This window comes from Rhinoraja longicauda, chromosome 16, assembly GCF_053455715.1.
Source record: "Rhinoraja longicauda isolate Sanriku21f chromosome 16, sRhiLon1.1, whole genome shotgun sequence".
Classification (NCBI taxonomy): Eukaryota; Metazoa; Chordata; class Chondrichthyes; order Rajiformes; family Arhynchobatidae; genus Rhinoraja; species Rhinoraja longicauda.
In genome coordinates this window covers 46957345-46983989 of record NC_135968.1, presented here as the reverse complement: position 1 = coordinate 46983989, position 26645 = coordinate 46957345, and the positions used below count along the sequence as shown (strand labels likewise).

Below are 26645 nucleotides of genomic sequence, written 5' to 3'. Positions count from 1 at the left end.
TTCCACACTACAGTTCTAAACTAAACTAAATGGACCATGAATAATTAGGATTTTCTTAAACTTCAAAATGGCATTTTGCCTGAATTTTTCACGATGTGAAAGTTAGTGTTCAAAACAGGCAAAATATATCTCTGAATCTGGCAGCTAATCAACTGTGAACCAATAATGCTGTCCCTGATTCAGATTTACTCAGATAATGGATTGCCAGCAGAGATTTCACGAGAAGACAGGACAAATTACACTTACCATGATGATACAAAAGTTAATGGTTTAGCAGACAGTGAAGATGGTTGTGGACGATTACAGCAGGATCTGGATTGATTGGCCAGGTGGGCGGTGGAATGGTTGATGGAATTTAATACAAAGAAATGTGAGGTGTTGCATTTTGGGACATCGAACAAGGGCAGGATCTACACAGTAAACAGTAGGCCTCTGGTTAGTGTTGTAGAACAGAAGGATCTCGGAGTACAAGTGCATGGTTCCTTGAAGGTCGAGTCGCAGGTAGATAAGGTGGCCTTCATCGGTCAGAGTATTGAGTATAGAAGTTGAGAGGTCATGTTGCAGTTGTATAAGACGTTGGTGAAACCGCATTTAGAATATAGTGTTCAGTTCTGGGCACCATGTTATCGGAAAGAAATTGTCGAGCTTGAAAGGGTTCAGAAAAGATTTACGAGGATGTTGCCAGGACTAGAGGGTGTGAGTTATAGGGAGAGGTTGAGTAGGCTGGGTCTCTATTCCATAGAGCGTAGGAGGATGAGGGGAGATCTTATAGAGGTGCACAAAATCATGAGGAATAGATCGGGTAGATGCACAGAGTCTCTTGCCCAGAGTAGGGGAATCGAGGACCAGAGGATATAGGTTCAAGATGAAGGGGAAAAGATTTAATAGGAATCTGAGGGGTAACTTTTTCACACAGAGGGTGGTGGGTGGATGGAACAAGCTGCCAGAGGAGGTACTATCCCCTCGTTTGAGAAGCAGTTGGACAGGTAGATGGATAGGTCATGATTGGACCAAGTGCAGGCAAGTGGGACTAGTGTAGCTGGGACATTGTTGGCTGGTGTGGGCGAGTTGGGCCGAAGGGCCTGTTTCCACACTGTATCAATCTATGACTCTATGTCAAGAAACAGAAACAGATATTAGTCCCCTGACTCTCAGTCTGAAGAAGGGCCTCAATCCGAAACGTCACCTATTCCTTTTCTCTAGAGATGCTGTCTGACCCGCTGAGTTACTTTTGCTTCTATCTTCAGTTTAAAGCAGCATCAGCAGTCCCTTCCTACACAACAGAGATTAATCAAATCTATAGAGACTGTAATCAATCACACCTCTTAATATTACATTACATTGCATTTTTTACATTTAAATTGTATGAATTTGCAAATAAGTGTACTTGATATCACAGTGAATAAGACTCTTACTGTCCTAAGCAGTTAAGAGATGTCCCCACCTGACAAAGGGCTTGATATCACAAAGTTGCCCTTTACACCGAAAAGTGTTGTGCATTTCCAAGTATCTTTTGCAGGCAATTAGGCAAAAATATGATGCAAATATGATAATAATATAATAATAATAAACATTTATTTTTTATAGCGCTTTTCCAGATGCTCAAAGACGCTTTACAAAAACAGTCAAGACATAAAAACAAACAGACAAACTATCCTGACGGAGAAGCGGCGAACAAATATCGCCAGCGTCCTCTCACGTCAGGGTCCGGCAATAAACAATAAAGAACACAAGACACACAATTACAATATTTAACACAAACAGCCATCACAGTGATTGCTCCAGGCACACCCTCACTGTGATGGAAGGCAAAGAAAAGTCTTATCTCCTCCTCATTCTTCTCCTGTGGTGCCACGAGGCGATCGAGGCTCCTGACTTTTGAAGCCCCCACCAGGCGATGGAAAGTCCCAGGGCCGAGCCGAGCCGAGCAGGCCGATGAAAGTCCTGAGCCCCCACCGGGCGATGGAAAGTGCCGCGGCCAGGTCACGCAGGGCGATGAAGGGCCTACAAGCGGGTCAATCAAACCTCGCGCTCCGGGGCGGTCGAAGCTGCTACGGCTGGAGCTCCCGAAAGCCGGTCGCCAGCCAGGGACCTGCGAACTCCCGATGTTGCGGTCTGCAGGGCCCACGGCCGAAGCCTCCGAGATGGTAAGTCCAGGCCCTGCGACCGGAGTCTTCAAGGTCAATCCCAGCTGGTGGCCGCCGACTCCACAGTGTTAGGCCGTAGCGCGAACGGAGATACAACACGGTAAAGGTTGCATCTCCGTTGAGGAGGAGATTAGAAATAAAGGTTTCCCCCACCACCCCCCACATATACAGAGTTAAAAATAAATCAAAAGAAACATTTAAACGATAACAAAGACAAAAACAAAAAAAAGACAGAGAGACTGCCGTTGAGCCACAGCTGCAGAAGGCAGCCACGCCCCCTTATGTGGAATTCTCTGCCACAGAGGGCAGTGGAGGCCAATTCACTGGATGAATTTAAAAGAGAGTTAGATAGAGCTCTAGGGGCTAGTGGAATCAAGGGATATGGGGAGAAGACAGGCACAGGTTACTGATTATGGATGATCAGCCATGATCACAATGAATTGAAGGGCCAAATGGCCTCCTCCTGCACCTATTTTCTATGTTTCTATGTTTCTAAACACACTTAATCAATTGGTGAGGTTAACTTCCTGCTAACCTTGAAAATGGAGGGAGGTGCTTTCTAACTGGTGCATGTGAATACAGTAAAATACATTATATCTCAAAGTTACAAAAGCTGCCAGATAAATTACAGGTACAGTATAAAATGACAAAAAAACCATGGCATTGAGAAATGCAAGAGCAATCCAGCCAATCCAACCAGTTCATTCTTTTTTCCGAACCCAGCAAATATTTTTCTTCAAGTACATACTTTGTGGGCAGTACGGTGGAGCAGCGGTAGAGTTGCTGCATTACAGCGCCAGAGACCCAGGCTCGATCCTGACTATGGGAACTGTCTGTACGGAGTTTGTACCTTCTCCCTGTGACTTGTGTGGGTTTTCTCCGAGATCTTTGGTTTCCTCCCACACTTCAAAGAAGTACGGGTTTATAGGTTAATTTGCTTAGTAAAATTGTAAATTGTCCCCGGTGTGTCGAGAATAGTGCTAATGTGCGGGGATTGCTGGTCGGTGCGAACTCGGTGGGCCGAAAGGCTTGTTTCCGTGCTGTACAGTGCATTCAGAAAGTATTCAGATCCCTTTACTTTCTCCACATTTTGTTACGTTACAGCCTTATTTTAAAATGGATTAAACTCTTTTTTTTTAACATCAATCTACACACAATACCCCATAATGAAAAAGCAAAAACAGGTGTTTAGAAATTTTTGCAAAGTAATTAAAAAGTGATTCCAGTCAGGATAAGGTCGGGAGAGAAGGAGCAAGGACGACTGTTGGCTGAAAGCGAGCAAAGTAAGTGAGTGTTAATCACAGGTAGAAAGGCAGTTACAAAGAGCACCAAAGGGACGCTAGCAGTCAGTTAATAAAGCACATACCTCCACGCTCGTCAGGAAGACAGGATAGAAGTGAGTACGTGGATTGGCTGATCAATTAAATTGGAAGTTTGGCAAATTGGCCAATTAGGTGATTTAGAGCCTGATATTAACACGGCTTGCACAAGGTGTGCAGCACTGTTGAGGGAAGTGTCCTGTGAGAAAAGTGCGAGTCTTGGGCTGCGAGTCTTTCTTCGGCTGCGAGTCTTTCTTCGGCTGCGGGTCTTCGGCTGCGGGTCTTCGGCTGCGGGTCTTCGGCTGCGGGTCTTCGGCTGCGGGTCTTCGGCTGCGGGTCTTCGGCTGCGGGTCTTCGGCTGCGGGTCTTCGGCTGCGGGTCTTCGGCTGCGGGTCTTCGGCTGCGGGTCTTCGGCTGCAAGTCTTCGGCGAGGAGGCTACACTTGTTTTCGAGACAGATTTTTTTTTTAAACAATGAAGTAATGGCAGATAAGTTGGTGCAGTGTGTTTCCTGCAGGATGTGAGAAGGTAGGGACACCGCTGGAGCTTCTGGGAGCTACACCTGCAAGAACTGTGTCCAGGTGCAGCTCCTGAATGGACGTGTGGTGGAGTTGGAGAAGCAGTTGGATGACCTCAGGGCCATCCGGGAATGCGAGAGTTTCCTGGACAGGACCTACTGTGAGGCTGTCACGCCAAGGGTCCAGGTCGAGCGAAGGTGGGAGACCGTTTCAAAGGGGAGTGAATGTGGACTCCAGGAGACCCCGGTGGCTGTGCCTATTACAAACAGGTGCACCCTCTTGGGAACTGTCGGGGCAGAAGACGCTTCCAGTCCGAGTGGCGGATGTGTTGGTGGCGCCAATCCAGGCAAGGAGACTCGACCGGGGAGGCCGAAGTCGGGAAGAGCCATAGTAGTGGGTGACTCCATTGTCCGAGGTATGGACAGTAGATTCTGTGGCGGCAGGCGGGACTTGAGGATGGTCTGTTGCCTCCCTGGTGCCAAGGTTCAAGACATCACGGACCGGCTTCAGAACATCCTAGCGAGGGAAGGCGGTCAACCGGAAGTAGTTGTGCATGTGGGCACAAACGACATCGGGAGGAAGAGGAAGGAGATACTGTGACGTGAGTTTAAAGAGTTAGGAAGAAGACTGAGAAGTAGGACGTCGAAGGTGGTTATCTCTGGACTGCTGCCTGTACCTCGTGCTGGTGAGGGCAGGAATAGAGAGATCGGGGATATGAATGTATGGCTGTGGGGCTGGTGCAGGGAGCAGGGATTTAGATTTCTGGACCAATGGGATCTCTTCTGGGGTAGGGGTGACCTGGACAAAAGGGACGGGTTACACCTTAACAGCAGGGGGACCAACATTCTGGCAGGTAGGTTTGCTAGTGCTACACGTGTGGCTTTAAACTAAGTAGTGGGGGGGAGGGGTTGACAAACTGGGAATGTGGAGATGGAGTTAAAGGGGAAGCGAATACAGGAGAAATTGCAAAGGACTCTCGTATGAATGGGAAGGGAAGTTCTAGAAGGGATAAGAGAGTAAGGTCAGGGCCAATTGTGTGAGAGGGGAGGTGAATACCAAAATTAACGTGTTGTATTTAAATGCGCGAAGTATAAAAAATAAAGTGGATGAGCTTGAGGCTCAGTTAGACATTGGCAAGTATGATGTTGTGGGAATCACTGAGACATGGCTACAAGAGAACCAGGGCTGGGAACTGAATATTCAGGGGGTACACAACGTATAGAAAAGACAGACAGGTGGGGAGAGGGGGCGGGGTAGCTCTGTTGGTAAGGAATGATATTCACTCCCTTGCAAGGGGTGACATAGAATCAGGAGATGTAGAATCAGTATGGATAGAAATGAGGAATTGTAAGGGTAAAAAGACCCTAATGGGAGTTATCTACAGGCCCCCAAACAGTAGCCTCGACATAGGGTGCAAGTTGAATCAGGAGCTAAAATTGTCATGTCGCAAATGTAATGCTACGGTGGTTATGGGAGATTTCAACATGCCGGTAGACTGGGAAAATCAGGTTGGTAATGGACCCCAGGAAAGAGAGTTTGTGGAGTGTCTCCGAGATGGATTCTTAGAACAACTTGTACTGGAGCCTACTAGGGAGAAGGCAATTCTGGATTTTGTGTTGTGTAATGAACTTGATCTGATAAGGGGACTCGAGGTAAAAGAGCCATTAGGATGCAGTGATCACAATATGATAAGTTTTACTCTACAAATTGAGAGGGAGAAGGGAAAATTGGAAGTGTCAGTATTACAGTATAGCAAAGGGGATTACAGAGGCATGAGGCAGGAGCTGGCCAGAATTGACTGGAAGGAGGCCCTAGCAGGGAAGACGGTGGAACAGCAATGGCAGGTATTCCTGGGAATAATGCAGAAGTTGCAGGATCAATTTATCCCAAAGAGGAGGAAAGATTCCAAGGGGAGTAAGAGACACCCGTGGCTGACAAGGGAAGTCAAGGACAGCATAAAAATAAAAGAGCAGAAGTACAACAAAGCAAAGAAGAGTGGGAAGCCAGAGGATTGGGACTCTTTTAAAGAGCAACAGAAGATGACTAAGAAGGCAATACGGGGAGAAAAGATGAGGTACGAGGGTAAACTAGCCAATAATATAAAGGAAGAGAGTAAAAGCTTTTTTAGGTATGTAAAGAGGAAAATAATAGTCAAGGCAAATGTGGGTCCCTTGAAGACAGAAGCAGGGCAATTTATTATGGGGAGCAAGGATATGGCAGACGAGTTGAACCGGTACTTTGGATCTGTCTTCACTAAGGAAGATACAAACAATCTCCCAGATGTTCTAGTGGCCAGAGATCCTAGGGTGATGGAGGAACTGAAGGAAATCCACATTAGGCAGGAAATTGTGTTGGGTAGACTGATGGGACTGAAGGCTGATAAATCCCCAGGGCCTGATGGTCTGCATCCCAGAGTACTTAAGGAGGTGGCTCTAGAAATTGTGGACGCATTGGTGATCATTTTCCAATGTTCTATAGATTCAGGATCAGTTCCTGTGGATTGGAGGGTAGCTAATGTTGTCCCACTTTTTAAGAAAGGAGGGAGAGAGAAAACAGGAAATTATAGACCAGTTAGTCTTACATCAGTGGTGGGGAAGATGCTGGAGTCAATTATAAAAGACGAAATTGCGGAGCATTTGGATAGCAGTAACAGGATCGTTCCGAGTCAGCATGGATTTACGAAGGGGAAATCATGCTTGACTAATCTTCTGGAATTCTTTGAGGATGTAACTTGGAAAATTTACTGGGGAGCGCCGGTGGATGTGGTGTACCTCGAATTTCAGAAAGCCTTCGACAAGGTCCCACATAGGAGATTAGTGGGCATAATTAGAGCACATGGTATTGGAGGTAGGGTACTGACATGGATAGAAAATTGGTTGACAGACAGAAAACAAAGAGTGGGGATAAATGGGTCCCTTTCAGAATGGCAGGCAGTGACTAGTGGGGTACCGCAAGGCTCGGTGCTGGGACCGCAGCTATTTACAACATACATTAATGACTTGGATGAAGGTATTAAAAGTACCATTAGCAAATTTGCAGATGATACAAAGCTGGGTGATAGTGTGAACTGTGAGGAAGATGCAATGAGGTTGCAGGGAGACTTGGACAGGTTGTGTGAGTAGGCAGATGCATGGCAGATGCAGTTTAATGTGGATAAGTATGAGGTTATCCACTTTGGTGGTAAGAATAGGAAGGCAGAGTGTTATCTGAATGGTGTCATGTTAGGAAAAGGGGACGTACAACGAGATCTGGGTGTCCTAGTGCATCAGTCACTGAAAGGAAGCATGCAGGTACAGCAGGCAGTGAAGAAAGCCAATGGAATGTTGGCCTTCATAACAATAGGAGTTGAGTATAGGAACAAAGAGGTCCTTCTGCAGTTGTACAGGGCCCTAGTGAGACCGCACCTGGAGTACTGTGTGCAGTTTTGGTCTCCAAATTTGAGGAAGGATATTCTTGCTATTGAGGGCGTGCAGCGTAGGTTTACTAGGTTAATTCCCAGAATGGCGGGACTGTCATATGTTGAAAGACTGGATCGACTAGGCTTGTATACACTGGAATTTAGAAGGATGAGACTTATCGAAACGTATAAGATTATTAAGAGGTTGGACACGTTAGAGGCAGGAAACATGTTCCCAATGTTGGGGGAGTCCAGAACAAGGGGCCACAGTTTAAGAATAAGGGGTAGACCTTTTAGAACTGAGATGAGGAAAAACCTTTTCAGTCAGAGAGTTGTGAATCTGTGGAATTCTCTGCCTCAGAAGGCAGTGGAGGCCAATTCTCTGAATGCATTCAAGAGAGAGCTAGATTGAGCTCTTAAGGATAGCGGAGTCAGGGGAGAAGACAGGAACGGGGTACTGATTGAGAATGATCAGCCATGATCACATTGAATGGTGGTGCTGGCTCGAAGGGCCGAATGGCCTCCTCCTGCACCTATGGTCTATTGTCTATCTTCACAGAGGAACTCTGGAGCTCTGTCAGAGTGACCATCAGGTTCTTGGTCACCTCCCTGACCAAGGCCCTTCTCCCCCAATTGTTCAGTTTGGCCGGGCAGCCAGCTCTATGAAAGTTCTTCCATTTAGGAATGACGGAGGCCACTGTGCTCTTCAGGACCTGCAATGCGGCAGAAATTGTTTTATACCCTTCCCCAGATCTGTGTCTCGACACAATCCTGTCTCGGAGGTCTACAGACAATTCCTTCTTCTTCATGGCTTGGTTTTTGCTCTGACATGCACTGTCAAACGTGGGATCCTATATAGACAGGTGTGTGCCTTTCCAAATCATGTCCATCCATTTAATTTACCACTGGTGGACTCCAATCAAGTTGTAGAAACATCTCAAGGATAATCAATGGAAACAGGATGAACATAAGCTCAATTTTGAGTGTCATTGCAAAGGGTCTGAATACTTATATAAATGTGATATTTCAGTTATTTCTTTTTAATTACTTTTAATTTCTAAACACCTGTTTTTGCTATTTTATTATGGGGTATTGTGTGTAGATTGATGATAAAAAACTGAATTTAATCCATTTTAAAATAAGGCTGTAACGTAGCAAATGTGGAAAAAGTGAAGGGGTCTGAATACTTTCTGAATGCACTGTACCTCAAAACTAAACTAAACTAAACATACTTTAAGTAGGCCTTGCTTTCCCTCTCTTTCCATACCCTCCCCTTCCCAGTTCTCTTACCAGTCTGACTGTCTCCAGCTACATTTTATCTCCGTACCGCCCATCAGTCCTTGACAGTCTGAAGAAGAGTCTCGACCCGAAACGTCACTCATTCCTTCCCTCCAGAGATGCTGCCTGTCCCGCTGAGTTACTCCAACACTTAGTGTCTATCTTAAACTAAACATACCTTGTTATGTTTGAAATTGCACATGTGAAACTGCTTCCATTATTCGAGGGGGGCATTGCAAATTCCAACCAATCACTCTATGAAAAAGCTTGTCCTAATGTAACTTTTAGATCTTTCATGAATTGATTGATTTTGCAGAATTTAATGCTGTAAGTTCAATCTTGACTGGTCACATTTGGACTGTAAATCAAAATGGAAATTCTAAAAGTGCATTGATTATTTTTTCGATCAGGGACTGACAAACCTTGCGCCAAAGCTCTCCGTCTTATTGCCAGCGTAAGATACCTGGGATCACACCACATCTTCCCAGTGTGAAGGCCAGGTTGCTGGACTCCAGAGGCCTGGCCTAAAGGTGGCGCAGCGGGAGAGTTGCTGCCTTATAGACCCAGAGACCCGGGTTCAATCTGACTACGGGTGCTGTCTGTACAGAGATTGTACATTCTCCCTGTGCCCACACTGGTTTTCTCTGAGATCTTCAGTTTAACACTCCAAAGACGTAAGGGTTTGTGGGTTATTTGGCTTGGTATAATTGTAAATTGTCCCCAGTGTATGTGGGACAGTGTGTAGGATAGGATCACTGGTCGATGCAGACTTGGTGGGCCTGGTTCCACACTGTATCTCTAAACTAAACTAAACTAAACTAAACTACACTAAATGTGTAATGAACCGGATTTGATAAAGGAACTGAAGGTAAAAGAGACATTAGGAGGTATTGACCATAATATGATCAGTTTTAATCTACAATTTGAGAGAGAGAAGGGAAAATCGGAAGTGTCAGTGTTGCAGTTGAGCAAGGGGGACCATGGAGGCCTGAGAGAGGAGCTGGCCAGAGTTGACTAGACAGAGACCCTAGCAGGGAAGACGGTGGAACAAAAATGGCAGGTATTTCTGGGAATAATACAGAAGGTGCAGGATCAGTTCATTCCAAAGAGGAAGAAAGATTCTAAGGGGAGTAAGAGGCAACCGTGGCTGACAAGGGATGTCAAGGACAGTATGAAAATAAAAGAGAAGTATAACATAGCAAAGATGAGCGGGAAGCCAGAGGATTGGGTAACTTTTAAAGATCAACAGAAGATAACTAAAAAGGCAATACGGGGAGAAAAGATGGGGTACGAAGGTAAGCTAGCCAATAATATAAAGGAGGATAGTTAAAGTTTCTTCAGATATGTGAAGAGGAAAACAATAGTTAAGACAGAAGCAAGTGAATTTATTATGGGGAACAAGGAAATGGCAAACAAGTTGAACAGGTACTTTGGATCTGTCTTCACTAAGGAAGACACAAACAATCTCCCAGATGTTCTAGTGGACAGAGGTCCTAGGGTAACGGAGGAACTGAAGGAAATTCACATTAGGCAGGAAATGGTGTTAGGTAGACTGATGGGACTGAAGGCTGATAAATCCCCAGGGCCTGATGGTCTGCATCCCAGGGTACTTAAGGAAGTGGCTCTAGAAACCGTGGATGCATTGGTGATCATTTTCCAATGTTCTATAGATTCAGGATCAGTTCCTGTGGATTGGAGGGTAGCTAATGTTATCCCACTTTTTAAGAACGGAGGGAGAGAGAAAACAGGAAATTATAATCCAGTTAGCCCGACATCAGTGGTGGGGAAGATGTTGGTGTCAATTATAAAAGAAGAAATTGCAGAACATTTGGATAGCAGTAACAGGATCGTTAAGAGTCAGCATGGATTTACGAAGAGGAAATGATGCTTGACTAATCTGGAATTTTTTGAGGATGTAACTAGGAAAATGGACAAGGGAGAGCTAGTGGATGTAGTGGACCTGGACTTTCAGAAAACCTTTGATAAGATCCCACATAGGAGATTAGTGGGCAAAATTAGAGCACATGGTACTGACATGGATAGAAAATTGGTTGGCAGACAGGAAACAAAGAGTGGGGATAAATGGGTCCCTTTCAGAATGGCAGGCAGTGACTATTGGGGTACCCCAAGGCTCGGTGCTGGGACCGCAGCTATTTACAATATACATTAATGACTTAGATGAAAGGATTAAAAGTAACATTAGCAAATTTGCAGATAACACAAAGCTGGGTGGTAGTGTGAACTGTGGAGGATGCTATGAGGTTGCAGGGTGACTTGGACAGATTGTGTGAGTGGGCAGATGCATGGCAGATGCAGTTTAATGTGGATAAATGTGAGGTTATCCACTTTGGTGGAAAGAACAGGAAGGCAGATTATTATCTAAATGGTGTCGTTAGGAAATGGGGAAGTCCAAAGAGATCTGGGTGTCCTTGTTCATCAGTCACTTAAAGTTAGCATGCAGGTGCAGCAGGCAGTGAAGAAAGCTAATGGCATGTTGGCCTTTATGACAAGAGGAGTTGAGTATAGGAGCAAAGAGGTCCGTATGAAGTTGTACAGGGCCCTAGTGAGACCGCACCTGGAGGACTGTGTGCAGTTTTGGTCTCCAAATTTGAGGAAGAACATTCTTGCTATTGAGGGAGTGCAGCGTAGGTTCACTCGGTTAATTCCCGGAATGGTGGGACTGTCATATATATTGAAAGAATGGAGCGATTAGGCTTGTATACACTGGAATTTAGAAGGATGAGAGGGGATCTTATTGAATATATAACATTATTAAGCGATTGGACACTTTAGAGGCAGGAAACATGTTCCCAATGTTGGGGGAGACCAGAACAAGGGTCACAGTTTAAGAATAAGGGATAGGCCATTTAGAACGGAGATGAGGAAAAACTTTTTCACTCAGAGAGTTGTAAATCTGTGGAATTCTCTGCCTCAGAAGGCAGTGGACGCCAATTCTCTGGATGCTTTCAAGAGAGAGCTGGATACAGCTCTTAATGATAGCGGAGTCAGGGGGTATGGGGAGAAGGCAGGAACGGGGTACTGATTGTGAATGATCAGCCACAATCACATTGAATGGCGGTGCTGACTCGATGGGCCGAATGGCCTCCTCCTGCACCTATTGTCTATTGTCTAAATGATGACAAGGCCTCCAATGACTTACTGAGCAAGGTCCACCCTGAAATACCTTTTAGGTGGTATTTAATATTCTGGCAGTCAGCAAAACCTCATTTGGCTATCAGACTATTAAATACCACCTAAAAATGAAATAAATGCAGTTCTCTTAATTTTACGTCATTGATGTTTCATAAAATAATTAAAACATTCACAAGCACTTGACAGATAAGACCTATTATTGACCAGAAAGTCTGCGACTTTCACATTGATCAACTTTGGAATTGTTGTTATCTAATAAAACCGTTCATTCTGAATGGAGCAGTGGACATTTACCAATTTGGAAGAAGGGTCTCGCCCCAAAAGTCACCCATTCCTTCTCTCCAGAGATGCTGCCTGTCCTGCTGAGTTACTCCAGCTTTTTGTGTCTACCTTTACCAATAAAGATCTGTTTAGTGCGCTTCATGGAATCCGTTGATTATGTCTTTTGAGGTTATGGAAGTTTGGCATACCATGAGGCCTCTTCACTTTCTAATTTCTGGATATAATATCTCTGTATTATTTTGAAGCCTATCACAGAAAATGTGACAGGGCCAAAATTAAACACAATTCCATCTAGGTTACCATTGTTTCTGAAGCATAGCAATTTAATGTTTTTAAATATTTGTTGAAAATAATAATCCCTTGTTGTTTTATTGCATGGATCATCAAAAATAAATAACAGTGACAAGCTAACAAAAGCAAGAGCAATTGGAAAGGAAACAAGTAGACATTACCAATTAGTAATCTATCATATTTAGGCACCGACACTTAAACAGCAGTTAACATTGCTTCGATGTTGACATGTCAGATTGAACTGAAGTGATCCATTTAAAGACAGAAATAGCAAGGAAACCAAGTGTAACAATAGTTGATGCATGACTACCGTTATTAAAACATAGACACATAGAAAATAGGTGCAGGAGGAGGCCATTTGGCCCTTCGTGCCAACACTGTGCACGAATATTAAAGCAACAACTCAATGTTAAAAGCTTGATCTGTTATTTTGATAATTTCTCTTTGTTAAAGCACAGATAAATATTCATCATTGTTATGAATTAGCATTCTCAATGAAACAAAAGCTTGCCCACACCAAGATTACGGAAGATTAGCTTAAGAATTGGAGAAGAGCACCCATTAGCTTGCGTGTAACTTGTAGGTAGAAGCCTTTCCACGTGATGACGCACATTTCTAATGGGTATCCTTCCCATTGGAGAAATAGACTTCTTAACTCCACCTTGGTTGGTTTTATATATTACCGGTATCACTCACTCATTGGGAGAAATTAGAGCAACAATGTACAATCTACAACCTTCAATTTTAACCCAATAAATCAAGCAAACTCAACAGCAGAGTGACATAGTTTAAAACACCATATGTTTCTATTTGCACATGTCTGCCAGAGTTCCCAATAATAATAATTGTTTTTACAGCTCACAATGTTTATTCCAACCATTAAACAACATCGTTAATACACATATACTATGGTCTGCGGGTGAAGCATGGGCCTGGGGTGTCAGAGGCATGAGGTAAGGGATTCCCATTGTGAGGCTAGTTTTTTTTTAGTTTAGTTTAGTTTAGAGTTACAGCGCGGAAACAGGCCCTTTGGTCCACCGAGTCCGCACCGACCAGCGATCTCCGCACACTAACACTATCGTACACACACTAGGGACAATTATTACATTTACCAAGCCAATTAACCTACAAACATGTACGTCTTTGGAGTGTGGGAGGAAACCAAAGATGTCAGAGAAAACCCACGCAGGTCACGGGGAGAACGTACAAACTCCGTACAGACAGCACCCGTAGTCGGGATTGAACCCGGGTTAGCGGCGCTGCAAGCGCTGTAAGGCAGCAACTCTACCGCTGCACCACTGTGCCGTAGTTGAAGGAGCAGTATGAATCCAGACTGAATACGTGTGTCACATTGCCTTAACTACAACATTTCTGAGTGATATTGAGATTGCTCCTTTGGGTTTTGACTCACTTCCCGTGGACCCAGGCTGGGAAGATGTGGCAGCTATGATCTCTGCAGCAATGCCATGGAGATCCCTGTAGATCAGGCTCTCATGCAGCAATCAGGCTGCAAACCACCTGAACTTTCTTCAATGGGTTTTATGAAACGGCGCAGTACAGACTTTAACATCGTGGAGCTGTGATCCTTTGCCGGGGATCGACTGTGGAGAGTTTCAACCGCGGGGCCTGTGGACTTTAACACCGTGAAGCCCGCGGTCTCTGGTAAGAAGAGGCCGACTCGGGAGCTCCATGCCGCAAAGAGAGTTTCAACCGTCCCGACGCCGGAGTTTCAATCATCCCGACACGAGGGCCTCGGACAGTCGGCAGCGGCGACTGCGGATGGTTCAACAGCCCCGACCGCGGGTGAACAAAGAGGAAGATGAGTGAACTTTATTACCTTCCATCACAGTGAGGAATGTGGAATCCGCTGTGGTGGATGTTTATGTTAAATTTTACTTTATGTGGCTGTCTGTCTTGTCGTTTTTTACTTAGTATGGCTGTATGGTAACTCAAATTTCACTGTAACTTAACCGGAACATGTGACAATAAACTGACCTTGCCCTTGAAACCTGTGTAGGAAATAACTGCAGATGCTGGTTTAAATCGAAGGAAGACACAAAATGCTGGAGTAACTCAGCGGGTCAGGCAGCATCTCGGGAGAGAAGGAATGGGTGACGTTTTGGGTCGAGACCCTCCTTCAGACTGATGTCAGGGGAGAGGGTGGGACAAAGATAGGATGTAGTCGGAGACAGGAAGACTGGTGGGAGAACTGGAAAGGGGGAGGGGTGAGAGAGGGAAAGCAAGGGCTATTTGAAGTTAGAGAAGTTAATGTTCATACCGCTGGGGTGTAAACTACCCAAGCGAAATATGAGGTGCTGTTCCTCCAATTTGCGCTGGGCCTAACTCTGACAATGAAACTTGAAGTCTTGAAACCTTATATATTATTGCGTTAATGGGTCTGTTAAACTGCAGCAAGTAAGAATGTCGTTGTTCCATTGCCATTACATATGACAACTCAAGACTCTTGCCTCTTGATCTTGCTGGGTCTCGACCTGAAACATCACCCATTCCTTCTCTCCTGAGATGCTGCCTGACCTGCTGAGTTACTCCAGCATTTTGTGAAATAAATACTGTCTACTGTCTAAGTTGGTTAGTTGATTGCCTACTGTCTAAGTTGGTTAGTTTATCAGCAGCAATCAGCAGCAGCAGCAAGCAGCAGCAGCAGCAAGCAGCAGCAGCAGCAAGCAGCAGCAGCAGCAAGCAGCAGCAGCAGCAAGCAGCAGCAGCAGCAAGCAGCAGCAGCAGCAAGCAGCAGCAGCAGCAAGCAGCAGCAGCAGCAAGCAGCAGCAGCAGCAAGCAGCAGCAGCAGCAAGCAGCAGCAGCACCAAGCAGCAGCAGCAGCAAGCAGCAGCAGCACCAAGCTGTGTTGCTTGGGAAGTAGTGTGTGGGGATTGTGTGGGGATAGTAAGGAGTAAGACCTGTGTGATCTCCCGGACAAGTTTCGATCGCCTAGCTTGGGGTCGGAGAGGAATTTCCCGGATTTTTTCCCAAATTGGCCTGGGTTTTTAATCCGGTTTTTCGCCTCTCCCAAGAGATCACTCAGTTCTTTTGGGTGGGCGGTTGGAGCGGTTGGAGCAGCGGCCGGGCAGTAGGTTTAGTAACCGAGCACGGGGCTTTGTTTGGAGAGTATGAGTGCCAGGGCAGTTTTTTTGTTCTGGGTGTCGGATGTGGGGAATCTGGGAGTCTGATAGTCTTCCAGACATCCACATCTGCGCCAGGTGTGACGAGATGGGGCTCCTAAGGGACCGTATTAGGAACCTGGAGCGGCAGATTGATGACCTCCGTCTGATCAGGGAGAGTGAGGAGGTTATAGATAGGAGTTACAGAGAGGTGGTCACTCCTAGACCACGGGAGGTAGACAAGTGGGTCACTGTTAGGGGGGGCAAGGAACAGAGGCAGGGACTAGGGAGTACCCCGGTGGCTGTACCCCTTGGAAATAAGTACTCCTGTTTAAGTACTGTTGGGGGGGACAGCCTACCTGGGGGCAGCGACGGTGCCCGGGCCTCTGGCACGGAGTCCGGCCCTGTTGCTCAGAAGGGTAGGGAAAGGAAGAGGAGAGCAGTAGTAATAGGGGACTCTATAGTGAGGGGGTCAGATAGGCGTTTCTGTGGACGCAGTCGGGAGACCCGGATGGTGGTTTGCCTCCCTGGTGCCGGTGTCCGGGATGTGTCTGAGCGTGTCCAGGATATCCTGAAAGGGGAGGGAGAGGAGCCAGAGGTCATGGTACATATAGGTACCAACAATATAGGTACCAACAATATAGGTAGGATAAGGGAAGAGGTCCTGAAAGGAGAATTCAGGGGGCTAGGAAGAGAGTTAAAAAAAAGAACTTCCAAAGTAATAATCTCAGGCTTACTGCCTGTGCCACGCGATAGTGAGAATAGGAATGGAGTGAGGTGGAGGATAAATACGTGGCTGAGGAACTGGTGCAGGGAGCAGGGTTTCAAGTTTCTGGATCATTGGGACCTCTTCTGGGGGAAGTATGACCTGTACAAAAAGGACGGGTTGCATCTGAACCCGAGGGGAACCAATATCCTGGCGGGGAGAGTTGCTAAAATAACTGCGGAGACTTTAAACTAGTATGGTTGGGGGGAGGGACTCAAACACAGATAGCTAATAGGCAGTGTGTGAGGCAGGAGGCAAAAAAGGGAAACACTCAGACCCAATATATAGGAGAGAAAGAAGGGAAAAGAAATAAACTGAGAATAAGAAATGATGGGTCCCTTAAATGTGTATATTTTAATGCTAGGAGCATTGTAAGAAAGGTGGATGAGCTTAGAGCCTGGATTGACATCTGGAAGTATGATGTTGTGGCGATCAGTGAAACATGGTTGCAGGAGGGTTGCGATTGGCAAATAAATATTCCAGGATTTCATTGTTTCAGATGTGATAGAATCGGAGGGGCAAGAGGTGGGGGTGTTGCATTGCTTGTCAGGGAGGATATCACAGCAGTGCTTTGGCAGGACAGACTAGAAGGCTCGATTAAGGAGGCTGTTTGGGTGGAACTCAGAAATGAGAAAGGTTTAGCAACACTTATAGGGGTGTATTATAGACCGCCAAATAGGGAACGAGAATTTGGAAGAGCAAATATGTAAGGAGATAGCAGATATTAGTAGTAAGCACAGAGTGGTGATTGTGGGTGATTTCAATTTTCCGTATATAGACTGGGAATCACATTCTGTTAAAGGGCTGGATGGTTTGGAGTTTGTAAAATGTGTGCAGGATAGTTTTTTGCAGCAATACGTAGAGGTGCCTACCAGAGAAAGGGCAGTGTTGGACCTCCTGTTAGGAAATGAGATGGGTCAGGTGACGGAGGTATGTGTTGAGGAGCACTTTGGGTCTAGTGATCATAATGCCATTAGTTTCAATATCATTATGGAGAAGGTCAAATCTGGACCAAGGGTTGAGATTTTGGATTGGAGAAAGGCTAATTTTGAGGAGATGAGAAAGGATTTAAAAGGAGTGAAATGGAAATTGTTGTTTTATGAAAAGGATATAATAGAGAAATGGAGGATATTTAAAGGTGAAATTTTGAGAGTACAGAGTCTTTATGTCCCTGTTCGGTGGAAAGGAAAGAATAATAATTTGAAAGAGCCGTGGTTTTCCAGGGAAATTGGACACTTGGTTCGGAAAAAGAGGGAGATATACAATAAATATAAGCGGCAGGGAGTAAATGAGGTTCTTGAGGAATATAAAGAATGTAAAAGGAATCTTAAAAAGGAAATTAGAAAAGCGAAAAAAAGATATGAGGCTGCTTTGGCAAGTAATGTAAAAGTAAACCCCAAGGGGTTCTACAGATATGTCAATAGCAAAAGGATAGTGAGGGATCAAATTGGTCCATTAGAGAGTCAGAGTGGACAGCTATGTGCTGAGCCGGAAGAAATGGGGGAGATATTAAACAATTTCTTTTCTTCGGTATTTACCGAGGAGAAGGATATTGAATTATGTGAGGTAAGCGAAACAAGTAGAGTAGTGATGGAAATTATGAGGATTAAAGAAGAGGAGGTACGGACACTTTTGAAAAATATAAAAGTGGATAAGTCTCCAGGTCCTGATAGGATATTCCCTAGGACATTGAGGGAAGTTAGTGCAGAAATAGCAGGGGCTATGACGGAAATATTTCAAACGTCATTAGAAACGGGGATGGTGCCGGAAGATTGGCGCATTGCGCATGTTGTGCCTTTGTTTAAAAAAGGTTCTAAAAATAAACCTAGCAATTATAGACCTATTAGTTTGACGTCTGTGGTGGGAAAATTAATGGAAAAGATACTTAGGGACAATATATATAATTATTTGGATAATCAAGGCCTGATTAGAAACAGTCAACATGGATTTGTGCCTGGAAGGTCATGTTTGACTAATCTTCTTGAATTTTTTGAAGAGGTTACCAGGGAAATTGATAAGGGCAAGGCTGTGGATGTTGTCTATATGGACTTCAGTAAGGCATTTGACAAGGTTCCACATGGAAGGTTGATTAAGAAGGTTAAATCGTTGGGTATTAATAGTGAGGTTGCAAGATGGATTCAACAATGGCTGAATGGGAGATACCAGAGGGTAACGGTTGACAATTGTATGTCAGGTTGGAGGCCAGTGTCTAGTGGAGTGCCCCAAGGATCTGTGTTGGGTCCACTGTTGTTTGTCATTTACATTAATGATCTGGATGATGGTGTGGCAAATTGGATTAGTAAATATGCAGATGATACTAAGATAGGTGGAGTAGTTGATAGTGAGGTAGATTTTCAAAGTCTACAGAGAGACTTGGGCCTTTTGGAAGGGTGGGCTGAAAGATGGCAGATGGAGTTTAATGCTGATAAGTGTGAGGTGCTGCATTTTGGTAGGACAAATCAAAATAGGACGTACAGGGTAAATGGTAGGGAATTGAGGAATGCAGTGGAACAGAGGGATCTGGGAATAACTGTGCATTGTTCCCTGAAGGTGGAATCTCATGTGGATAGGGTGGTGAAGAAGGCGTTTGGTATGCTTGCCTTTATAAATCAGAGCATCGAGTATAGAAGTTGGGATGTAATGTTAAAATTGTACAGGGCATTGGTGAGGCCGAATCTGGAGTATGGTGGGCAGTTCTGGTCGCCAAATTATAGGAAGGATGTCGACAAAATGGAGAGGGTACAGAGGAGATTTACTAGAATGTTGCCTGGGTTTCAGCACTTAGGCTACAGAGAGAGGTTGAACAGGTTGGGTCTTTATTCTTTGGAGCGTAGAAGGTTGAGGGGGGACTTGATAGAGGTTTTTAAAATTTTGAGAGGGACGGACAGAGTTGACGTGGGTAGGCTTTTCCCTTTGAGAGTGGGGAAGATTCCAACAAAGGGACATAGCTTCAGAATTGAGGGACAAAGGTTTAGGGGTAACATGAGGGGGAACTTCTTTACTCAGAGGGTTGTGGCTGTATGGAATGGGCTTCTGGTGGAAGTGGTGGAGGCTGGCTCGATTTTATTATTTAAGAGTAAATTGGATAGGTATATGGATAAGAGGGGATTAGAGGGTTATGGTCTGAGTGCAGGTAGATGAGACTAGGTCAGGGAGAATGGTCGGCGTGGATTGGTAGGGCCGGACAGGCCTGTTTCCATGCTGTAGTTGTTATATGTTGTTATATGTTATATGTTATCAGCCATGATTGAATGGCGGAGTAGACTTAATGGGCCGAATGGCCTAATTCTGGTCCTATCATCTATGATCTTGTGAGTGAACAGGGTGCGACTGTCCTTGAATAAGCTGCTAGCCTTGCTGAGACAGCGTGAGGTGTAGATGGAGTCAATGGGAGCGTGGTCGCTTTGTGTGATGGTCTGGGCTGCTAGCCTTGCTGAGACAGCGTGAGGTGTAGATGGAGTCAATGGGAGCGTGGTCGCTTTGTGTGATGGTCTGGGCTGTGTCCACAATTCCCTGCAATTTCTCGCTGATTCATCAAATATTGCAATCGCCAATATGTATATTTGTGGCGAATGTGGGCATTGCCTAAAGGTTCTGTATAAATGATCTGGGATAGATTGTTTAAATTAAACTACAAGTGGAATCAAAGGTCTGGGATATTGTTATGGTGAAGCTCTCTGATAATGAGCTTTCACAATTGCATCCCTGTTTCCACTTACTCGTCACGAAAATAATTGATTTCCCAAGCCCGTGTTCCAGAATATATGAGACCGGTGAATGAAATCGCAAAGAAACATTTTGTTAAAACTAAATCCATCAACTGGGTTCATTTACATTTCACATCGTAAGATGCGCAACATTATCCGTGTAAACTTAACACGTGTAAATAGACTTGCTGCATCTGAACCAGATAACATGTGCATTTAAAGAGAATCCACCGTGGCATTTTAAACATCAGGTGAGTTTCCAATTAAGATCAGTGTCTGTCGCCATGTTCGGCATTGATAGTTTGAGGTAAATGCTACGGGGAAAATGGGTTTGGGTCATTATTAAAATGTAAAAGCAAGGTTTGGATGCAGATCCAATGCCTACTTGATTGGCCTAAAGAGGACGGGAAAGTTGAGTAACGTTCATCATTTTGATTTGAGGGTTTAAAAATTGTAAAGTGCAGCATGGAACTGTAGATCAAAATGCTGGAATAACTCAGCGGGTCAGGCAGCATCTCTGGGGAGAAGGAATGGGTGACGTTTCGGGTCGAGTCTGAAGGAGGGTCTCGACCCGTAACATCCCCCATTCCTTCTCTCCAGAGATGCTGCCTGACCCGCTGAGTGACATCACCTGCACTATACAGGTCCGGCCAAGTTGTGCTTCGCAACATTTATTTTCGCACAAAATAACAACTGATAGTAACACTGGTCGAAAGAGCTGCTTTTTTTGACGCTGTTTTTGACGCTCAGTGTCGGGTTCGTGTACAATCCCACCCGCAGTTATCACGGAGATCAGCTGCGACCCAAACTGCCGAGAGAGTTCCCACGTCAGCTGGGACCGACCCCTCCACATCGGCTCTGTTTTGTATATGTAAAGGCAGTGGGGACAACACGCGTGTTTCTGAACAATTCATTTGTGTGAAAGTGAAAACAAATAAATCCTAACAGGTCAGAGTGAGGCCCAGCGTAAAGTGGAGGGACAGCGCCTCATATTTCGCTTGGGCAGCTTACAGCCCAGCGGTATGAACATTGACTTCTAACTTCCAGTAACCTTGCTTTCCCTCTCTCTCCATCCCTCCCCATTCCCAGTTCGACCAGTCTGACTGTCCCCCATTACATTGTATCTCTGTTTGGTTTGCCACCTTCTCCTAGCTAATAATGAGCTATCTGAAGAAGGGTCTCGACCCGAAACCTCACCCAATCCTTCTCTCCCGAGATGCTGCCTGACCCGCTGAGTTACTCCAGTATTTTGTGTCAACCTTGGATTTTATCCAGCATCTGCAGATTTTTTTCTACACAATGACCTATTCTTCATTTCCCTTGAGCCACATCTCCTTTGATGTCTCGTTTTCACACCTTCCCTTTCCTTATCTCCGTGTCTCCTTCTCCCCCGACTCAGTCTGAAGAAAGGTCTCGACCCGAAACATCACCCAATCCTTCTCTCCAGAAATGCTGCCTGACTCGCTGAGTTACTCCAGCAGTTTGTGTCTATCTTCGGTATAAACCATCATCTGCAGTTCCTTCCCGCACATTCCCAACATGAGTACTGTACTCCTGCACAAACAACTGGAGCAGGCATATATATGCGTGACCGTGAGGGTGTGTTACAGACCATCACACACATGACTGTGCACTCACCCACGGGATACACTCGGAACACCACGTCTCTAATGACCTCTTACACCACAAGCGAAAGCAGCACCATTCATAGAAACATAGAAAAATAGGTGCAGGAGTGGGCCATTCGGCCCTTCGAGCCAGCACCACCATTCAATGTGATCACGGCTGATCATCTAAAATCCCTACCCCGTTCCTGCCTCCCCATATCCCTTGATTCCGTTAGCCCTGACGGCGGTCACGGTGGCGCAGCGGGATACAGCGAATGCAGCGCCGGAGACCCGGGTTCCATCCCGACTACGGGTGCTGTCTGTACGGAGTTTGTACGTTCTCCCCGTGACCTGCGTGGGTTTCTCCGAGATCTTCGGTTTCCTCTCACACTCCAAAGACGTACAGGTCTGCAGGTTAATTGGCTTGGTGTAAGTGTAAATTGTCCCTCGCGTGTGTAGAGTAGTGTTAATGGTCGATGCGAACTATGTACCCACTGATAAAATTCCTCTCCGAGGCCATGTTACTAGCAACATTGCCCTGGCGTTGCTGTTTCCGCGCTGTATCTCTAAACTAAAGTAAGCTTTCTCCTTTATAGCGACCACAGTATTTCCATTTTTCATGGAGATTACTCGTTTATTCTACTGACAAGTATTTTCAAATGAATTATTGTCACGTGTACCAGTGATATTCGCATTACCATATTACCATACTAAAAAAACCCAAGACACACACCGACATAAAGGTTAACATGACCATCCACCACAGCGCATTACCCACCTTCCCCACAGTGACGGAAGGCAAGGATTCACTTCAAAGACCTGACCACATCGAGATAGTTTGGGCAGCGTTTCCGTGCCACGTTGAAGCCGGATAAACTCACGTTTTACCGGGGCCTCTAATCGGGATGTACTTAACTGCCGACGTCAGGGCAATGTTGCTAGTAACAGGGCCTCGGAGGAATCTTATCATTGGGTACAAAGTTTCTTTCGCCCCCCCCCACTCCTTTCCCGTCTCCACTAGTCATCCTGTTTTTATCCACTGCGGTTCTCTGTCATGAGCTGTATGAGAGAGGGGTGGAATGAAGCGCTCTGTTGATTTTCTGCATTTGTCTTTTGCTCCTATACTCCCTCCATGATAAATATAAACTAATATAAATAAAATGAAAGGATCAGAGTGAAGAAAGCACATTTGCTTTGAACATCATTGTTTATCATATCATATCATATCATATATATACAGCCGGAAACAGGCCTTTTCGGCCCTCCAAGTCCGTGCCGCCCAGCGATCCCCGTACATTAACACTATCCTACACCCACTAGGGACAATTTTTACATTTACCTAGCCAATTAACCTACATACCTGTACGTCTTTGGAGTGTGGGAGGAAACCGAAGATCTCGGAGAAAACCCACGCAGGTCACGGGGAGAACGTACAAACTCCTTACAGTGCAGCACCCGTAGTCAGGATCGAACCTGAGTCGACGGCGCTGCATTCGCTGTAAAGCAGCAACTCTACCGCTGCGCTACCGACAATACAGGATGACTAGTGTAGAAGGGGGGAAGGGGGGAGGGGGGGGGGGGGGCGAAATAAACTTTGTACCCAATGATAAGATTCCTCTCCGAGGCCCTGTTACTAGCAACATTGCCCTGGCGTCGGCAGTTAAGTACATCCCGGTAAAACGTGAGCTTATCCGGCTTCGACGTGGCACGGACACGCTGCCCAAACTATCTCGATGTCTTTGAAGTTTGCCATCACTGGTGCACTCCGCTAGCGCGGGTTGTAGGCAGTGAGTTGGAGAGCTCACCTGTCTATACTAATGACACACAGCGTCATGATGGAAGCGGTGCAACAGATCACATCCATGGCGATGAAGACGTTACAGAAGACTTGCCCGAAAATCCACTGGCCGCTGATCAGGTCGGTCACGATGACAAAGGGCATCACAGCCAAGGCCACCGACAGGTCGGCTAGAGCCAGGGACACGATCAGATAGTTGGACGGTTGGCGCAACTTCTTCACGAAACACACGGAGATGATGACCAGGCAATTGCCCGAGATGGTGAGCAGGGTGACCATGGACAGGAGTGCCCCGATGATCAGCTTCTCCGTGTCGCCGTAAGGCAGGATCTCGGCCCCACACTCACTGCCGTTGTGCAGTGGGGAGCTTGGGGTGGTGAGTTGGGTAACTTGATGATGGTCGGGGTCGGCCGGGGAGTTGAGATATTCTAGGGTGGTGTGCCAGCTGAGCTTGCTTGTGTAGCTGCCGTTAATGTCCATAATGCTCTCAGCACTTGGCCGGCGCGGAACCTTTACAGTTTACGATGTCCATACAGCCAATGGCCATTCATTGGCCTTGCCTTCGCACGCCAATCATTCCGTAGATTCGCCGTGGAGGACATTCAGACGGTTGGGAAGTCCATGTAAACGGGTGGGTTCTGCAGATCCATCTGCCCAAGGCGTGCCCGCGGCGAAATTCTCCCACCCCATCTCCCTCCCCGGCGTTGCGCTAATTCCCTCCAAAATGCAGCAGTTTGGGACGGAGAGGAAGCCTCTCTCCCGTGTGACATGCAGTCCGAGTTGTACCAACTGGTGCTGGACACCACAGTGAAACAGGGCGAGCCTCGCTGCCCAACGCCCAAGTTACATTCAGAACTCGCGGTTAGTTTCTCTCCGCTTCATCTCTGTGGGAATTCCCTCAGTATGGTCACTTTTCACGTGGTCCCGCCCGGCATTAACCCTTCCCCATCAATGCTTGCAACCCCATCTTCGTTCTATATCGTCAGTTTCATCGGCGGCTCTCTCCCATCGAGAGTATCCAAGTTAATTTCAGACCCGTATATCCATTCATCCATTCATCCATCCATTCATTCACTCATCCATCCATTCATTCACTCACTCACTCATTCATTCATTCGTTCATTCATTCATCCATCCATTCATCCATCCATCCATCCATCCATCCATTCACTCATTCACTCACCCATTCATTCGTCCATTCATTTCCCCGCGGGTCTGTTCTGTTTCGCCGTAAGCAGGTTATGGAAGCAGCGCTCCGCTCCGCTCGCTCGCACACTTTGAAAGCGAGTGTGGAATATGTCCCGCCGCCTGACGTGGCAGGGAATAACGCTGGGTGATGATATCAATGTCACTCGGCGAGCCTCGGGTTATTCAGCATATTGATTCAGCTGGGTAAACCACTGGCTCTATTTGCGTTGCTGCTTCATGGCAAGTGAGGTCTCGCAACCATGCCACAGACAAGCTGGCAACGCAAGCATTTCACGGCTTACTCTCGAAATGATTTAGTGCACTGCTTTTGAAGGGTGACCTTTTACTGCGTTATTTATTTCATGCGTTATAAATAGAAACAAATATTTATTTCATTTGCGCTTTCATTTTGATTTTTTTTTCCCCACGAGACGAAATTTAGTCTTTCACTAATTCAGAAAGTAAGATTAATTCAGCGTTGCAATGTTGATTGACAGCAAACAATCTACTCTTGGTAGTGGTGTGATCGCTGACCGACACCCAACGACGAGATTATTCTCCCGTGGGGATGGATGTATACATTGTACACGCAATTGCCATGTTGGGAATGAATAGTCACAACTAGCTAAGAACTGTGATATCCATACTGGCCACTTTGTCCATCTACATTCATCCCATTTGTCCGCATCAGTCTGAACAAGGGTCTCGCTCGACCCGAAACATCTCCCCAGAGAAGGCCGCTGAGTTACTCCAGCTTTTTGTGTCTATCTGCAGTTTAAAACAACATCTGCAGTTCCTTCATACACATTGTGCCAATAGACAATAGGTGCAGGAGTAGGCCATTCGGCCCTTCGAGCCAGCACCACCACCTTGTACTTCCACGCATTACCTTATCTGTGTCTGTAGACGGACATCTCAAAGGTAATAGTTGTATTTGATTCTCTCAGGTCGGCACAGTGGCGCAGCGGTAGAGTTGCTGTCTTTCAGCGCCAGAGACCCGGGTTCCAGCGTGCTGTTTGTGACTTGATCTTCGTCTTCGGTTTCCTCCCACACTCTAAAGACGTACAGGTATGAATGTTAATTGGCTTGGTATAAAATGTAAAATTGTCCCCAGTGTGTGTAGGATGGTGTTAATGTGCGGGGATCGCTGGTCAGTGCGGACTCGGTGGGCCGAAGGGCCTGTTTCCGCGCTGTATCTCTAAATTAAACATACCTCCGGCGGTATGTTGCAGAGATCGACAATTCTCTATAAAAACCGAGGTCCGCTTTAAATATCTTTCCTCTCGCCTTAAGCCTATGCCCTGTTCTTTTCATACCCCTACCATGGGGGACAGATACTCCCCGTCTACTCTCTCAGTGCCTCTCGTCATTTTCTACCAGGTCACCCCTTCAGCTTCATCCACTTCCGAAAACTAGCCCAGCCTATCCAATCTATCCCCAGAACTAAAGACCTCCAACCCAGGCAATATTGTGGTGAATCTCCTTCTCACAGACATGATGGGGTTCCTTGTCATCTCCCTTTTCTTAGTGTGCAGAGATTATATTGGGCAAGTTGGAATTCTACTTAGCAAAATTACTAATGGGTTAAGCATGGTGATGGTTTGTCTTGATCCATTTTGGACACAGACAAGAAAAATATCAGATAGACACAAAACGCTGGAGTAATGTACGGGGATCGCTGGGCGGCACGGATTTGGAGGGCTGAAAAGGCCTGTTTCCGGCTGTATATATATGATATGATGATATGATAACTCAATGGGACAGGCAGCATCTCTGGAGAGAAGGAACAAGTGAGGTTGTGGTTGAAGCAATGCCTCCAGAGGGAATGACTGGATTTCATCGGCTGTTCCATCCGCACTATCCAGGATTGCAAGCTCTCCTTTCAGACAAGGTATCAATTTAGTTGCACTTCTAATTTAGTGCATTGTATTTGCTGCTCACCGTACAATCTGCTCACCGTACCAAATGTGGAGATTACCTTTCCATCGCCAATCCTCATCCTGACCTGTCATCTTCATTTAATTTTTGTTTTGTTCTTTCCTTCTTTCTCCCTTTCTTTGCATCTCAATTTTTTTT

At 45.8% G+C, this 26645-nt stretch overlaps 1 protein-coding gene across 1 annotated transcript in view; it reads right to left on the bottom strand.

The window, feature by feature from the left end:
* The window catches only part of htr7 (5-hydroxytryptamine receptor 7), a 54424-nt gene extending 29742 nt beyond the window's left edge, over positions 1–24682 (bottom strand). The window contains exon 1 of the mRNA XM_078412896.1: positions 23389–24682. Coding sequence (XP_078269022.1) covers positions 23389–23861 — 473 coding nt within the window. The 5' untranslated portion in view covers positions 23862–24682. The remainder of the gene's footprint in view (positions 1–23388) is intronic.
* Positions 24683–26645: the final 1963 nt, after the last annotated feature.